Source organism: Trachypithecus francoisi, unplaced genomic scaffold (assembly GCF_009764315.1).
Source record: "Trachypithecus francoisi isolate TF-2019V2 unplaced genomic scaffold, Tfra_2.0 Lachesis_group2, whole genome shotgun sequence".
Taxonomy (NCBI): Eukaryota; Metazoa; Chordata; class Mammalia; order Primates; family Cercopithecidae; genus Trachypithecus; species Trachypithecus francoisi.
In genome coordinates this window covers 72796208-72814864 of record NW_022681465.1, presented here as the reverse complement: position 1 = coordinate 72814864, position 18657 = coordinate 72796208, and the positions used below count along the sequence as shown (strand labels likewise).

General features: G+C 38.1%; 1 protein-coding gene across 3 annotated transcripts in view; it reads left to right on the top strand.

The window, feature by feature from the left end:
• LIFR (LIF receptor subunit alpha) overlaps nt 1–18657 on the top strand; it is a 76022-nt gene that overhangs the window by 15859 nt on the left and 41506 nt on the right. For all 3 annotated transcript variants that reach the window (XM_033179406.1, XM_033179407.1, XM_033179405.1), the window contains exons 2-5: nt 7410–7570; nt 9224–9338; nt 10573–10712; nt 14306–14469. In XM_033179406.1, coding sequence (XP_033035297.1) covers nt 7429–7570; nt 9224–9338; nt 10573–10712; nt 14306–14469 — 561 coding nt within the window. In that variant the 5' untranslated portion in view covers nt 7410–7428. The remainder of the gene's footprint in view (nt 1–7409; nt 7571–9223; nt 9339–10572; nt 10713–14305; nt 14470–18657) is intronic.

The window sequence follows — 18657 nt, the reverse complement described above, 5'->3', positions numbered from 1 at the left end:
AAGGTGGGTCCTTAAATGTACACTGAAATTAATTTTATATGGCTTGAAGCTTAAAATGTGAAACACCTTAAATGACTTGAAGGCAGTATCAGGACAACTTGCATAGTCCTGGCATGAGAAAAACCTTTGTGGTTAGAAACAGCAAAGGACAAAATAGAGAAATCTGATCTAGTCAGAGTCAAACAAAAGACTCACTGGAAAGTAAAAGCGATTGGGAAATCTATTTGCCATGTGTATAACATAGTTAATATACATATTAGTATTTTTTCTTAGCAATCATTAAGGAAATGATTAATGCCCAATTAGAAAAAGGGGCAAAAGATAAAATAAAAAACTTATAAATAAAGCATTGCAAATTACCCCATAAACATATGAAAGGATATTTTAATTACACAATAAAAGAAATGCCATTTATGGCCTAACAGAATAATTTTTTTTTTTTAAAGACAATCCTTGGTATTAGTGAAAAGTACTGAGAAATGGAGATGTTCCTGTTTCTTTTTAGAGATAAGTTTTCGTCATGTTTTCCCTGTATGTTAAAGATTTCTTGGAGGAATGTTCTTCAGGTTGTTTAATAATAGAGTGCTTCATTGTTAAAATGGAAGAAACAAGTTCATTCGTTTGATGGATGTTTATATTTATTGAAGACTGTTACATACCAGTCACTCTTATAGCGTAGTTGAGGTGGGATATGAGTAGTCAGATATTACTCTAAAGTATGATGATAGAGTGAGTCCTGAAAGATGGAAGAATGAGAAGCATAGGAGACATTACAGGGGGCCCTCCATGGAGGCAGTGGTTTTGAGGGAGGCCTTGAGACCAAAGGGAATGTGGAGTGTTTGGGGAGCTGCTGTGGTGTGGAGAGGAAGGGGTTTATGGCCGTCTCTAAGGGCTGTTCCCCCAGTGTGGAACTGGAACTGGAACTGTGTGTTGAAGCAGTGGGGAGCCTTTGGAGGATTTTAAGCACGGAAATGATATATTCAAACTTGTTTTGACGTGCTAAGGTTCATAATGGACCAGCTCTTGAATTAACAGGGAAGTCCACACTGCAATGGAGATTACTAAAATTGACATGGAGGATCCTGAAAAACAAAAACTTCGGAAGACAGTCTATTTTTAAAAGTTCCAGGGAAATGCAAAGGAATTAAGAAAAAAAAAATTGACAATATTATTCTATTTGAATAATAGACCAAAAAGTTATTTTGGGGAATGAATATCCTGCATTATGTACAGTGATAGATTTGTCTTTATAATGTAGCAAATGTTAAATTTCAGTATTATTCTCCTGTATACAGAATGCATATTAAAGCATGATACAGTGGAATCTCTAAGCAGCCGAGCTATCCTCTAACTGAGGTTCCCAGACTGTCACAGTTCACAGTGCCCGTCGTGTTTTGTTAATGCTTTTCATGATGCTTGTAGTCAAAAGAATTACCTAACAGTTCTCTTTATGAAATAGCTGGGTCCAGACAATTTAATGACTATTTATGATCAAGCACTTTAGTAGCAGTTTGAAGAAATAATGTGTATCCACTTAAAAGGAGAAATATAATTGTCCCTCTATCTCTGTGGGGACACGTTCCAAGACCTTCACAGATGTGAAAATCTTTGGATGTCCAAGTCCCTAATATAAAATGATGTGGTATTTGTATATAACCTGTGCTTATCCTCTCATATACTTTAAATCATCTTTAATACAATGTTAATGCTATGTGAGCAGTTATATGGTACTGTTTTTATACTGTTTTTTATTATTGTACTATTTTATTGGTTTTATTTTCTGAATATTTTCAATCCAAGGTTGGTTGAATCTGTGGTTGCAGAACCCTGGGAAATGGAAGGCCTATGGTAGTATTTTTCTTTCATTCTTAAAAAGCCTTAATTACTGATGAGATGTGTGAACCTATTGAGTACTGCATAGCTTCTCAGATCTTGGAAACCAGCACCCTCATTTTCATTTCTACATTGATTTGTTTGGGTAGTACTTGTGTTTTATCCCAGCAATTACTAGTCCCTCCCTCCCTTCACCAAAGATAAAGATACGATGTCACATAAAAAAATGTAGCATTACCAAATATTGAAACTGTGGACTACCTTGCACTAACGGTTTTCAGAATGTTGGACAGATGTCGCTTTGTTTCCTTCAAAAACTTAGATATTCTGTGATAGCTCTGTCGGTTTCCTTTGGTGTCTTAGGATACGTCAGTGCAGTTTGGGAGCCAGAGCTTTAACTTAGGTTCCTCGTGTCGGCATTACCTGGGTTAGCATGCGGCCTAACGATGAAAGTATACTGTGTGGGCATATAATCATTTGTGCCTTGGTTTTAATTCAGCCAGCTGGCTTAGAGTTTTTGGTGTCTGATTTGTGCCAGGTACTGCTTGGACACGGAGGGTTACAGTGAACTCAGGGATGTGTTTGCTTTCAGGGATCTGACGCTCTGTGGGGAGAATTACAAGATTGGGAAGTGAAGCAGTAGAGCAGAAGTCAGCAAACTCTTTCTGTCTGTAAAGGGCCAGGCAGTAAATATTTTAGGCTTTGTGGACCATTCAGCCTCTATCCCAGCCTCTCAGCTCTAACATTGTCATGGGAAAGTAGACATAGGTTGTACTTAAACTAATGGGCATGGCTGTGTTCTAGGAAGATTTACAAAATCAAGAGGCGGGTAAGATTCGGCCTGTGGAACATGAATTGTGCAACCCCTTGACATAAATATAATTAAAGTGTTGTGGAAGCAGCAGAAGATGGCATCTAACATTCTGGAGACTCTCAGAGGTGATGACAAGCATACCTCCTGCTAGGAGCATCACCGCTGACTTGAGGAGGGTGCAGATGAAATTAGAAGGGAAAATGGGTGCTGGCCTAAGGAGTGCTGAAGGGTCCAGCAGCTGTGGTACGGCAGCCATTTTAGTGTGGTCTGGACACACGCAGCAGGGGCAGTGTGCAAGGCCTCTTTGTAGGTTCAGACTCCAGTTGTATGGATTGTATATTTTCTCTCTTGTTTTTTGTTTTGTACCTCATTTTGGTCAATCGTGTCCTGCAGTAGCTTCCAGAGAATGGGTACATGGAAGGCGATATATCTTTTGACATCTTGCATGTCTTCGTAAAATGTATGTTATCTACTCAACAGCTTGAGTATAGAATTTAAGTGTGAAAGTGATTTTCACTTGTATTTTGGAAGGTGTTCTTTTTAGCTTTTATTGCTAAGAAGTCTAGTGTGTTCCTCCTCTTCTCAAGAATATTTATGGGTCACACACCCAGTCTCATGTACACCTGTAACCTGCTCCGGAGGTGGTGCTGTCACCATCCCTGTGTTACAGTGGGGGTTTGTCCACATTCACAAGGCAAGTCACAGAGGCCTTGAGTGGTTTATTCTGATGTTGTTCTTATTCCTGAGCCCTTGTGTATGGCCTCCACTCCCTGGAAACTTGTAACATCTTTGATACAGTTATTTTTATATTCTCAGTGATGCATCTTGGTATCAGTCTTTTCAAATTCCTTGTGCTGGGTTATGTGGGCTCTTTGAGGACTAGATTTTTGCTAGGACTAGATCTAGATACTGATAAATTTTGCATACGTCTTTGTTACTTCAGCTATCTCCTAGTTAATCTCCTTGAAACATCACTTTGTTGCAGCTTCCCTCTTTCTGAAAAGTTATTCACGCCTTCCTGTGCAGTCTAGTCTTCCCAGATAGAACTTCTTAGTCTGGTCAAGTTTATGTTTTTCATAAGTATTTCTTTCATTTAACTTGAAGAGCCCCTACACTTCACTTCAATAACACAATGGAGTCTACCTAACTGCAGAGTTTATGATCCTGAAAAGCCGCCTTCACTGGGAGCTAATGCTTGAGGAAGTTAAGATCTTGTGGGAGGGAAATGGGATAAGGAAAATAGTTGCTGGTCAAAGTTTTTAAACAATGTTGATGTTTCCTCCTAGGAAACAGTAAAGAAAGGGACACTAGGAAGAATACAAATGAGCAATGCGGGTACTGTTTACTGCCTGTGTGATTGCCCTTGTTTGGCTCAACTCCCAACATCTCCACTCCTGTGGATCAGTGACCCACTTGTAGGTTTATTTACCTTTACAGTAGTTCAGGGTCTTTTCTTTTCTTCTTCACATGTTCCAGCTTAGCATTTAATTTCTTTTGAGAATTAATGACAAGGGAGTTATCTCATTGTATCTCAAAAAGATAGATTCTTGAGATAAAAGATGCTTTAGGCAGTCTTAATTCCTTACACCCTGACTGTGCAGGTGTTGCCTGAGGCCTTTTTCTGCACCCAAGGCTGGAGGCTTCAGTGCCATCAGGCTTAGGTTCGTGCCAGCAGGACATGCTGACTCATTCTCTGTCACATTTCCCCCTCTGTCTCTACCTACCTGTCCCCACCACTGCCACCATATTTATGTATATATAGAGAGGGGTTGGGGAACGGAAGCAGAGACAAAGTAGGCAACAAAATGTGTTGGGACTACAGTTTCTGGTATTTAGCTTTACTTTTCTCAACTCTTTTTTCCTAATTTTCTTCAGCAGAAAGGCCCTAAACCTCATGTACATTGGAACCAGAATTCTCAAGGTTGAGAAAAATACAAGTCAAAGTACATGTATGAACACTCATCTTCACAAACAAGGCCTTTAAAAGCTCAGGGGCATGTGTTGACAGGACTGAACTTTGCCATGTGGGGCCCCAGGCTCAAGTGCTGCCTGTGCTTCATGATGGTCTAAGATTGAGGTCAGCATATGTGTAAAGAAATAGAACCAGATATTTTTCTTTCCATTCAACAATCTTATAAATTTATTCTGCATGATTGCTTTTCTTTAGCAGAAGGGTTTATTGACTTCTTAAATCCTTTAAAATAATTAGTATAGGAAACAAACTGGTCATCCTTGGGCAGGAAGGATACTGTCCATGAGCATGTTTTGTTTGGCCTTTAGAATGTGTACAACGTATGCATTATTTTCTTACATTTACAGACTTTGGTGTTTCATTTAAAATGCCAGATTTCTACCTTGTCTGGAAAAATCAGCATCTTTGGCAAAATGAGGCTGGTGGCTGCCACTTTTATGCTAGGCAGAGGGGCCACAGTTTGCACCTGCTGTGAAAACGTTTGTTCCTTGCTTTGCCCCTGCATATTTGCATTGGCACCCTGTTGCCGCATCCTAATTTTGAAAGTTAGATCCTGAAATTCTATAAAAATTCGTGCTCCTCTAAGGAATAAGGCATTGACAGGGGAAAAAAGGGAATTCTGACAATATTTCTATCAGGAGTGAGTAGAGAAAAACTTCTCAAGCATCCCTTTTTTCTCAAAGTACCTCAGAAGGCTCTGTTCTTGTATTGTTCTGGCCCACAGTAAGTCCATTTGAAAGTTTTGCTTGGTGGGGAAGTCTGATGTGTCATAAGCATAATACTGCATTGCCCAAAATTCTCTGTGTAAATGTATCACACCAGGAAGTCGTCTTTATTATCCTGCTTAAGTTAAGCAGGCTTCGGTGACACTGCCCTTAATCCTTCTGTCCCTGGGCACTGCCTTCCTCCTGCTCACTGACCTCCTCAGCAGAGTCTTTGATCCGTGGCTGTTGCTGGCGTAGGCTTTGTGCACGCTACTGTCTGCATGCCTGTTCCCTGCCAGCAGGAATGGAATATTACAGCTTCACTTTGAGAAGTCTCTTATGTGGATCCTGAATAGAGCATGGCTCTGTGCTGCCATGGTTGAGGCTGAGGCAGGGAGGGATTAAGTGATTTACCCTCAGCCATACCACTAATTAGTAATGGAGCCAAGATTAGCATCTAAATCTGGAAGCACCTGGCCCAGAGCTCTTTCTCAGCTGCCTCCCTCCACCCCTTCTTGCCCTTCTTCCTGGCATGGCAGTAGGACCTGTGTCTCTTTTTAGAAAAATAGAAACTTGTAGTGAGGGACTGTTTCATTTCAAGATAATGTTTAGCCAGTCAGTGAATATGGTTTATGATTATTTTAGTCAGGGTTTGAGTTTTAGGGTCATGTTTGGCTCCATTACTCAGTTATTCTTGTACAGTTGTGTAATTCTATAAATTCAGCAACTGGCATTTTAGACATTTTGTGAATACATTTTCATTCTAATAAGTAAACTCAGTGACTCTGGAATTGACTAGGAAGTTATTCATTCATCCAAAAAATAATAGAACACTTTTGAAATGTGTGCTCACACCTTGTGCATGTTTTGGTTATAATTAAGCTATTTGGGATTCATTTCCTGGGTTTTTGACAGTACTTAGCAATAGCCAAGAAGAGAGCTTGCCATCTGCTTTCACTAAGAAGAATCTTTTTTTGAATTCTCTCAATGGGCTCCAGTTGTTTAGGTGTTGGATCTCCTTTCCTTTATCGAGTCTCCATTTCTCATCTCTTTTCCCTTTTCTTCTTCTTTTTTTTTTTTGTATTTTTTCCTGAAAGATTATGCAATCTTTTTCTTATTTTAATAATATCAGACAATATGTTTAACTTCTAAGAGGTATTTTTATTTCCTGTTATTCCTTTTTTATTGCATCCTCTTGTTTTTTATAGTTATGCCATGTTTACTCTGAGGATACTATTTAGAGTTTTCTTAGGTTCTTTTTTTTCTTTTAAGTGTTCTTGTTTCCTGTATCATCCTCATTTTCTCTGGAAATACTTTTTATTTTCCTTTTGGTTATCCTAAATTTCTCTTTAATATTTTAGCCTTTGCTTATATGTTTTGTAATCTTTGGCGCCCTGTGCCAGTGTTGTAATATAATGCGTCAATTTTAGGTCTGACACAAGAGTTCTCAGTGTATCGGAAGGACCTTGTTGGCTGGTGGTGTCCCTCTAGGAAGAAAAGATGAAGGGTGGATGGGAATTTTATTACTGTGGGGGATCCCTAAATGTCCAATGTGCAACATCTCCATACTGTTACCCTAGTTTTTTCTCTTTAAATTATTAAATTTATATGAAATAGAAACTTTCCATCACCATGTAAATGGGAAACAAAACTAATATTACTTGTCGTAAATGACTAAACACAAGTTAACATACTAATAAAATACATAAAAATATCAATCCAGGTATCACTTAAAATTGTCAAAACTTCAGTCTCATGCACTGCTTTTCTACATTTTAGTAGTGTTGGAGTAGAGTTGATAGCCATGTGCTTATAATTTTGTTGTAATTTTATAATTATAGTTATAATTTTGAACTTGAAGCCCATCATTTGAAAATTGGCCTTCTAGTAGATCACTAAAGCCACAGCTGTGTCCAATTATTGATGTCTCCACAAGCCAGGGAAACTTGAGTTTAAGTAGCTCCAAAGTCTCTAAATGTACAATGTTTCAGAATCTGTCAGAATCTATTTGAGTGTTTGTGTACACAGTATAAGGTGAGCCTTCAGAACAATCTGAACACCATCTGAAACTCCTCTCCTAACCTAGGACTGACTGCATTGCACAGATGATGGATATTTACGTATGTTTGAAACGAGCATCCTGGATGGTGGACAATAAAAGAATGAGGACTGCTTCAAATTTCCAGTGGCTCTTATCAACATTTATTCTTCTGTATCTAATGAATCAAGTAAATAGCCAGAAAAAGGGTAAGTGCATCAGCCTTCCAGAGAATGAACAGATTGCAGTTTTATTTCCATGATGAAGTAATTTCGTTGCTTTATTGACCCCTTTAGGATTTTGTTGATTAAAATTCATTTTTTTGTCATCTTTTTTCTATGTACTTTTAGTTTCTTTTAAAAAGATCCTTAATGATCGATCAAAATATTATTTTACCGTAAAAATATAAGATATAATTTATATACAATAAAATTTGCCTTTAAGATTCAGTTCTGTGAGTTTTGACGATGGATATAGTTATGTAACCAGCAGCACAATCAAGATAGGGAACAGCCCTGGCACTGCAAAAGCTTCCTGGCTCCTCTGTAGTCACCCCTCCCGGGCCCATCCCCTGCCAGCACTGCCTTGTCTCCATAGACACTGTTTTCTGTCTCTATAATGTTACCTTTTTAGAATGTCATATCAATGAAATCCAAATACTTTTAAATGTATTATGTTACATCTTAAATATATTAAGAATCTTTATGTAGATATTTTATAGCTTATTTCTATAAAGAAATTCTCATCCTCCTGCCCCTTGGTTTAGTTTTTATATTATTTCCATATTTAAACAGATCTCTTTTCCCCAAGGTCCTTCATTAAATTACTTTATTATTATGATTATTGCTGCTTTATAATGTGAGTACTTTTATGTAATATTTGTTTTTCTGTCTTATATAAATAGCTTTATAATTGATTCCTACAGTGAAGATCATACCAACCATGTACAAAAACAAAAACAAAAACATTTTTCATAAACATTTATAGAATCTGAGATGGACTACCTTTTTTTATTCTCTAATTGCCTTTTCCCTTTCTTTCCCTCCTTTCTTCCCTCTTTCCCTCTCTCTTATACCCCCTTCTTTTTACTCATTTTTTTTTAGGGGTGACTTTTTTCATTGCATAGTGCTTACATATTCCATGATGTAATGTTATTTTATAGATGTAAGTACTAGTAGGATTGTAATCTTTTGAATTGTTACTTTTCAATTGTTTAGGCCCACACCAAAAACGCATTTCTCAAATGAACTCATGAGTTTATTACTGTTTAAATTTAATATACTTCATAATAACCTAAAGATTAGTTATAGGAGTTCTACCAAGCGGGCAGTCTGGTAGCAAGCAGTGAAGTGGTGGTGGCTAGGAGTTTCAAAGTTTTGTTTAAAGACTTGGAAGGCACATCATTTTTACTTAAGACTTATTTGTTTTTTGTCTTTGTTTTTTCCTCAAGTGGGGCTATTGAAGATTCAAGAGGTGCTAGACTTGCCTCACGCCCTCTCTTGGTCCCATTATTGAATCTACATGACTAGCCACTCACTCCCTTAATTTGTCTTAGTTGCTTGGAAGTGGAATTTTTGATAGCAGCTTAACCCCAAAATGGTCTAGTAGCTGGCCCACTTTCATCAGTTTACCCTTTAGTTTTTTTTTTAACCAAAGCTGCAAAAAGAAATAGAAAACCAGTCTACTCCCATGACTGCAGGATCATCTTTTTGAAAAAACATGGGCTCTCTACAGACACACATGCTTGTACTTAGAACTGAAAATGCTTGACCTTTTAGAGTGCAGTTGACTTACTCAGCATATTCTCTGTGTGTGTGTGTGTGTGTGTGTGTGTGTGTGTGTGTGTGTTTCTCCTTCTCCAGGGGCTCCTCATGATTTGAAGTGTGTAACTAACAATTTGCAAGTGTGGGACTGTTATTGGAAAGCACCCTCTGGAACAGGCCGTGGTATTGATTATGAAGTTTGCATTGAAAACAGGTAATTTTAATTCACAATGAGCTAGGTTGAATTGCAGAAATGACCCTCAATTCTTACTTTCTTGTTGCTTGTGAAACTAAAGGGTTATTTCCTGCTTGTGTTCTGTGTTCAGCAGAGTCTGCCATGACTTCTGCCTCATTTTTCTCCTGTAGGGCACCAGGCATTATGAGGTGTGATAGCAAGGTAAGAAGAGGGGACAGAGTCTGCACTGGCTTTCAGAGCTTCCTTCTTCATCTGGTAGATAAGACTGTCACTCAGATTTTTCCCACCAAATAAAGCCACATGGCTATACCTTGCTTCAGAGAGGCAGGGAAGGACGGTCTTAGTGTGAGTCCAGAAGGGGGACCCTGAAAAGTTTGCTGAAGAGCACACATGCCCACCACAGGCCAAACAGAGAGGAAGTTAGTTCTGGTCCCCTGCTCCCCTGGTCACAATAAACAAATAGTAGCAATGCTGTGGGTTTTTTGCAAGGGAGTGTACACTAGGAGTATGAAAGTCCAGAAAGGCTGTCAGAGGAGGTGTAATTCTGGAGTAGGCACACTCAGTTTTCTCAGCAGAAGAGCAATAGGAGGACATTCCACCCTGAAAGAATATTGTGTACAATGGCTTAAATGTATGAGATGGCATGATTTGGAGAATTCGGGTGTTCATTGCTGATGCCTAAAGAAGCCTTGCCATGTGAGAGGTTTAGAAGGAGATGAGCTGGACCCATTCAAGTCCAGAGTCCTGAGCACCCAGAGATACCAGGGGAACTGGAAGTATTGGAAACAGAACTGAAGAGGAAGTTCTGTTAAGAATAAATCATGAGCCAAGGCAGAGGAGCAGGGGAGTTGCCAGTTTCATTTCCTTCAGCATCCATTGAACATCATCCTAGCATGAGGAGCGCTGTGATGCGCTGGTCCCCCAGTGAAGGGGTGGAGCGTGAGCAGTGGAAGTCAGCCTACAAAGGGAAGGTTGAGGTGGGATTTTGAAAGGCATGCAAAAACTCCAGCTGTATGGAGTCCTCTGTGCTTACTCTACTTTTGGTACAATGTGGTTGTTTTTCCTACCCCTACATTGGTAAAATTACTACCAATCTGTTTTTTCAGTCTTAAAATGCAGTACAACCTATCATGTTTTTGCAACAGAAAGGGCATAAAGTTTTTTCCTTTGTATTTTGTGTTAACCAAATTTTTATGAAAATTATACTATTAATTTTATTTGCTAATTAAAATTCAATTTCTTCTTATTACAGGTCCCATTCTTGTTATCAACTGGAGAAAACAAATATTAAAATTCCAGCTCTTTCACATGGTGATTATGAAATAGCAATAAATTCTCTACATGATTTTGGAAGTTCTACAAGTAAATTCACACTAAATGAACAAAACGTTTGTAAGTCTTTGCAAACAAACTCGATTTTAAAGTAACTCAAGTGTCATTTGTTAGTATTGTGGTGCTTTCTAGTTCTTTGAATTTCATGTGTTATGCTAATACTTTTAATTCACTCAGCAACCTTCCTATGAATTGTAAATGGTAGCCAAGATCAGAAGGAAGCAAACTTTTCTTCTGGCCAATCAAAATATCCCAGAATTCAAGCTCCTTCCCTCAGTTCCATACTCTTTCCTTAGCCCCCTTGGCTCTTGCGTACCTTCCAGAATTTCTCAAATGCCCCTCACTCTAGGGCATAGTCTTGTCTGGGAAGCTACTGAAAAATGACAGTATTAGAATCAGAAAGGCAAATCAAGACAGACTCTAGGAGACTCAGTCGATTAATAGTTCCTTGTATTTTACATATCATGTAATGTATTGGTAGCGTTATAAATAGTAACGGTCCTGATTGTGATTAGAATAATGATATTGGGGTAAGAAAATTGAAAAGCAAATTAGGTGAGTGTAAGGAAGGGAGGAGATGGATACATCAGCAAATCTTTGAGCGCCTACTGTGTGCAAGAGAAGCTCTGCAATGCATGTATAGCTGTCCTTTAGAGAATCTGGGTCTCTTGACAATTTGCTACTAAATAAAAGTATGAAAACTAAGTGTCTGTGGATCTAAAGATGCTTTTGAAATTACGTAAAGCAAACAAGATTTTGTGTATATATACACACACAGAGAGAGTAAAGTTTGTACTTCCCTTGTGTAAGCATGAAAAATTCTTAAGATTTTTAATGTCTGCATTTCTTAAAATCACCTGAAAATTTGGGTCATTCTGAAGCAGAATAAATAACGTGGGTCCTGTAAAAAAGCTGGGAAAACTCTTACCTCCTGATGTCCTAAGGAAGCAAGAGCGTGTAGTTTATGGGTAAAGCTGAATTAGCATTAGAAGAAAATAAGAAAAATTTTCATTAAATTTCTTTCCTATCTGAGTTTCTAGAAAGCAAGTTAGCATTGTCCTCACATATCTGTTTAGCACAAAATGAAGATGGTAGTTCATGGGAGCTTAGGGGAAACTTCCCTATATGCTATAAAGAAAAGAAAGGGAACAGTGGCTTTTTAAAATCCTTGTATTTGTAATTATGGCCATTACTGTCTTTAGCTTGAAATATTGGATATGACTTGTGTTTTTAAGAGTAGCCCACTGCTATTTAAATAAAATGTAAATTATGTGGACTTCTCAGGGAGAGAAGCACTTTAAAGATGAGCATTGTCTTAGTACAGTACTCTCGTGTTTCATAAATTGTAAGTTACTACATCATGTGACATACTGAATCATTTGAAAGAACAGCCATGTTCTTGGAATCCTCTTGCTCTTTTCTGGTCACACTGGCGCCCTGAACTTTCCCTGTCCTGGTGCTAAATTAACTTCTTACCTCTCGTTTGTCTTAATTTTTCCTTTTTCACAAGCAGCTGCCCACTTACAACCTCTTTATGAAGCATCCTCCACTGTCCTTATACACCCATGTAACTGTTGACTTTGCTCTGTAGTTTAGACTGTAAATCCACATGTTCTGTGTCCCGTACAGCCCTAAACACTTTACATAAATCCAGTATCAAACACTGTATAGGGCAAACTTTGGTTAAATCTATTTTTAAGAACTATTTTTAAGTTCCGAGATCAATGTGTATTGGTTTGTTCTGCCCTTTTTGTTGTTTAACATATTCAGCTACTCTAGCCCTGCACTCTTCTGCAGTTTTGGGCTTACCATGACTAGATGTAATTGGTCCTTGAGCTTCTAGGATAGAAATGAGGCAAGAAAGGATGAGTCTATGGATTTCTTCTAACTCACCTTTACTTTACTGTTATTTGAGGAAGAAACATGGAAGAAAGTCCAAGTCTCTCTGATTCTCAAACCAGAAAGCCTACATTTTATAGAATGGAACGTGCTCATACCTTCTTTGTTTTCCATTGGTTCAAAATTTTCCATGATTTATCTGCCGTTAGGGAGATGTAATGATTTTCAAGGATACATTACTCTTCATGCTACCTTTTTTAGTGTCCTGGATTCTCCCTAGGAGATTCCCAAACCTTTGAGCATGGATTTTTTTCTCTTTACCTTTTGTAATGCAGCTTCAGAGGCCCACTGTTCTCCTAAACTTCTTTCTCAGATATTAACAGTAGCCTCGCCAATGATTTTTCCACAGTCGTCTTCTATAAACTGCTCTGTTTGGCCCAGATAACAACTATTTGTTTTTATTTTGATGATCCTGGATTTTCTCTGGTTTCCTTCTGCTTCTAGGATTCCCTCTCTGGATTCATGTTGGTGTTTTTCATTCCTCGAAGCTGTAATTGTCTATCGGCAGCCCCTAGAAGGAGCTTTGGCTGGTTTATATCTGTGTGTTCATGCTCTTTTCTTCCACTACACTCAGTGAGTTCCTTTTAATTCTGCATCCACGGTTCTGACTCCGTGGTATCTTCTTCCCCTGACACTTACTCATCCACAGCCAGGCTTCTGTGTCTCTTCACAGTGGCTCCCAATTCCTTTTGCTCCTCTTGCTGCTTTCTGAGCTAGAAACTTGAGAGAATATTGGTTGTTTCCCTTTTGCATTAGAACCAACCCTTTTTTTCTTTAATCTAGTCAGTTCTTTGAAATGTCCATGACATCTTTTCCATAGATGGCATCTTAGTTTATATCCTTGTTACTCTAGCCAGGATTGCTCCAGTGGTCTCCTAATTGATCACCTTATCACCTGTCTCAATCCCCCTCAGTCTGTGTTGCATACCACTGATAAAGGAACCTTTCTGACACACTTCTTACATCCTGCTACTTCTTACATCTTACAACCTGCTACTTCTGCAAGTAGCCATTGACTTCTTAATTCAATGCCTTAGTCACTGAGACAATCCTGCTACTATTTAATGGTATCTAAAATCAGTAATGCCCATAGCATTTCTCAAGTGGATGACATCCCCCAGCATGAGGGACTCTGACACCAGGAGATGCCTGAGACAACTGCAGAGAAAACAGAGAGAAGCGTTTACCAAAACAAACTTTCTATATTTTGTCATTTTCTTAGGGCTAGCCTACAGCCATACAGAGGAAGCTTGTTTTCTTCTCTCTGATGTTGCCTACCTGTAGGTTCCTGACTAAATGACACTATAGTACTATAGAAACCTAGTTGCTGTTTATATTAGAAAATGTGCTGTGGATTTCAAACAGCCAACTAATAAATACGTTTCTTAAATTTGGCTGATTAAGTATTTGGAGCTACCTCTACAAATAAATAATATATTTGTTCCCCTTTTTCAGAAATTTGAGAGAATATTGGTTGTTTCCCTTTATCATTAGAACCAACCCTTCATTTCTTTGATCCAGTCCTTTCTTTGAAATGTCCATGACATTTTATCTTTTCCTTACATGGCATCTCAGTCCATGTCCTTTTTACTGCAGCCAGGATTACTAGGTTCTAGAATTTCCTTTTAAATCTTGATTGTTGATTTTTTGATCAAGAAGGAATAGAGTTTATAAGTAGTTGATTAGCAGAGTTACAGTATGAAAAATCATTACTTATTTTACTAAGTTTTCTCTTTTGTTTCCTTTTTTTAAAGCCTTAATTCCAGATACTCCAGAGATCTTGAATTTGTCTGCTGATTTCTCAACCTCTACATTATACCTAAAGTGGAATGACAGGGGTTCAGTTTTTCCACACCACTCAAATGTTATCTGGGAAATTAAAATTCTACGTAAAGAGAGTATGGAGCTCGTAAAATTAGTAAGTTTGAATGTAGATTTTCTTCCTATGACATTAAAGAAACTGAATACTTTTTTTTTTTCAGGAAGTCTTAAGGTGGTATCGGTGAACTTTTGGATTATTTAGGAAGTAAATCAGATACCTTTCAGGGTTCATTAAAAACATCATGCATGATTTAAAAATCACTTGTTAGTTATTAAAAGATGTGTAACCGTTATAGATAGCTTAGGAAATTAGGGGAGAAATAAGCCGTGATTCTACCATCTGAACATAGTAAGTATTGTTTTTGTGTATTCCTGTCTGGACTTGTTTATATGCATGTTTTTATGTAAATGAAAGTGTACATTTAATTTAGTGTATTATTTTACCTTTGTCTAATTTTTTTTTTTTTGAGACGGAGTCTTGCTCTGTCGCCCCAGGCTGGAGTGCAGTGGCACGATCTGGGCTCACTGCAAGCTCTGCCTCCCGGGTTCACGCCATTCTCATGCCTCAGCCTCCCAAGTAGCTGGGACTACAGGCGCCCGCCACCATTCCTGGCTAATTTTTTGTATTTTTTTTTAGTAGAGACGGGGTTTCACCGTGTTAGCCAGGATGGTCTCGATTTCCTGACCTCGTGATCCGCCCGTCTCGGCCTCCCAAAGTGCTGGGATTACAGGCTTGAGCCACCGCGCCCGGCCTAATGTTTTAAAGCATATTTAGCCAGAGTTTAGCCGTAGAGCATTTTTAAATAAATCTATAAGCTCGAATTTATCAGTACATGCTTTTTCTCTCTCTCGTTTTTTCAATCCTGTTTATGAATGACCTCTAAGGAGTCATGAACAACAGTTATGAAAAATTTGACAGCTGTTACATGGAAATGCTCGCTTTCAGCCTTTTACTCTTTTTCTTGATAGATTTGGAGTTTACTTAGTTACAGGTTTAAGAATTAGAAGACCATCTTGTGATTTTACAGTTTATTTGTTCAAGTTGCTCAAGTACATAGATTAGTAAAGATAATAAGAAAAGATTATTCTATATTTCATACTTTCTTATTGTTTCTCTTTGACAACCCATGTATTTCATTCCTAAAATAACGTTAGTCAGCTAGCACCTAGCCTATATGGGACAATAACCTGTTGCTTCTAGGCCACGTACAAACCTGTATGGTGTGTTACTGTACTGAATAATGGAGGCAATTGTAATGATGGTAAGTATTTCTGTATCTGAATATAGAAAAGGTATGTTAAAATATGGTATAGAAGACTTTAAATGGAGGAGGGGCTTCAAGATGGCTGACTAGAGGCATCTTGTACTCACCTTCTCTACAACAAAGAAGCAAGATAGGGAGTAGTAGATAGTCACACTTCAAATAGATCATCCTAGAGAGAGCATTGGGATTCAAGAGAAGTGACAGGAAGCACCTAAAGCAGGGAAGGGAGAAGAAAGTGAGGCAGCCAGCAGAACACTAGCAGTGGCTGCACTGCTAAAGTGTATTCCATGTGCCCGGAGTCCCCTGCCTGCGGCTGCTGAAGCACAAGTGGGACGTGATGTGCCGCTGCTAAGGCTAAAGTGTGAGGGAAGCGCAGACTGCAGCTGCTGAGACTAGAATGCAACGGAGTGAAGAGACAGTTTGTTGAATGGGAGAAAACATTTCCAAACTATTTGTCCAACAAAGGACTAATATCCAGAATCTACCGTGAACTAAAACAACAATTAAAAAATTAATACTGCCATTGTAATGTGGGCAAAGGACAGAAATAGACATTTCTCAAAAGAAGACATATGGACAACAGGTATATGAAAAAATGCAGCCACATCGCTACTTACCAGGGAAATACAAATTAAAACCACAGTCAAATTAACTCACTTCTGTTAGAATGGCTATTATTAAAAAGACAAAAAAACTTATATGTTGGTGAGGATGTGGAGCATGGGAAGCTCTTATACAATGTGATTGGGAATGTAAATTAGTACAACTACTATGGAAATCGGTATGGAGATACCTCAAAAAACTAGAAAGAGAACTTTTTAGCAGTCCCACTTCTGGGTATCTGTCCAAAGGAAAAGAAATTAGTATATTAAAGGGTTACCTGAATTCACATGTTTATCATGGCACTATTCACAATAGAAAATACATGGAATCAACCTAAGTGTCCCTCAGTAGATGAGTGGGTAAAGAAAATGTGATATATACACACAATGGAATTCTGTTTGGCCATAAAAAAAGAATGAAATCATGTCATCTTCAGCAACCAGGATGGAACTGGAGGCCACTATGCTAAGTGAAATAAGCCAGGCACAGAAAGATAAATATAATATGTTTTTACTCACTCATGGAGACTAAAAAAGCTGATCTCATGGAGGTAGAGATATTATTAATAATAGAATGTTAAATACTAGAGGCTGAGAAGGGTGTGTTGGTGGGACAGGGGCAGGAAGAGAGGTTGGTGAATGGGTACAAATATACAGTTAGATAGAAGATATAAGTTCTAATGTTAGATAGCCAAGTAGGGTAACTGTAGTTAGCATCCATGTATTACATATTTCAAAGTAGCTAGAAGACTTGATATGTTCCCAACACATAGAAATGATGATACTCATAAGATAATGGATACCCCAAATACCCTGACTTGATCATTACACATTCTCTACATGTAATCAATACTCACATGTATCCCATAAATACTATGTATCAATAAAATGTTTAAAGAGATAAAAAATGGTGCACCTGTATAAGGCACTTACCGTGAATGGAGCTTGCAGGACTGAGTTTCCCTGGGTGAGTCAGTGAGTAAATGTGAGGGCCTAGGACATGACTCTTCACCACTGTAGTCTTTATAAACACAGTACAATTAGACCACGCTAAATTTATAAAACTTTTTTTCTTTCTTTGGTAATAAATTAACCTTAGCTTACTATAACTTTTTTACTTTAGAACTTTTAATTTTTAAAAAACGTTTTGACTCTTTTGTGTTAACTCCCTCATTGACCTGCCCACCCCATCAAACATTTCTACATGATGAAATTTTGGCTCTCTCCTAGCAACTTGCTTAACTTTACAGATTATTACCGGCCTATTCCTAGCAATACACTACTCACCAGACACTTCCTCTGCCTTCTCCTCAATCGCACATAACAAGCTAAGTGTTAACACTTAGCTTGAAACACACACATTATGCAGCTGTACAAAAATATTTTTATATCCTTACTCTATAAACTTGTTTGTATTTTAAAAAATTATTTTTCTTTAACTTTGTAAGCTTTTTTGTTAAGAACAAAGACAAAAACACACACATTAGCCTAGGCCTACACAGGGCCAGGATCGTCAGTGTAACAGTCTTCCACCTCCACATCTTGTCCCACTGGAAGGTCTTTGGAGCAGTAACGTGTGGAGCTCTCATCTCCTCTGGTAACAAGGCCTTCTTCTGGAATCCCTCCTGAAAGACCTGCCTGAGGCTGTTTTACAGTTAACTTTTAAAAATGTGTAGGAGTACCCTCTAAAATAATGATAGAAAGTGTAGTACACTAGATACTTACACCAGTAACATAGTCATTTATTATCATTATCAAGTATTGTGTACAGAGTACAATTACATGTGTTATACTCTTACACCAGCAGCACAGTAGGTTTGTTTATACCAGCATCACTACAGACACATGAGTAGTATGTTGCACTATGACATTATGTTGGCTATGATGTCACTTGGTAATAGGAATTTTTCAGCTCCATTATAATCTTAAAGGACCACCATGGTATATGTGGTCCCACATTAACTGAAATATTGTTATATAGCACATTACTGTATACTTTGATTCTTTTTATCCTCACAACAGTCCCAGGAGGGTGATACTATTATTATTCCCATTTTACAGATGGTAACAGAGTCACAGGAAGACTTTTAAGTGGTGGAGTCAGGATTCCAACCCAGGCAGCTTGGTTTCCGAGTCTTAACTGCTACAATTTATATTTTATAAGAAATATATATTTTTTTAATTTAAAATGTCGTCCCTTCCTTCTCACATATCCTACTTGAACCTACATTTCAAGACCCAGGTCAAATCCTACCCCTTATTTTATTTTATTTGTTTTGTTTTGTTTTGTTTTTAGAGATAGGGTTCTGCTCTGTCACCTCGGCTGGAGTACAGTGGCATTATCATACAGCTGACTGCAACCTCAAACTCCTAGGCTCAAGGGATACTCTTGCCTCAGTGTCCTGAGTAGCTGGGGGT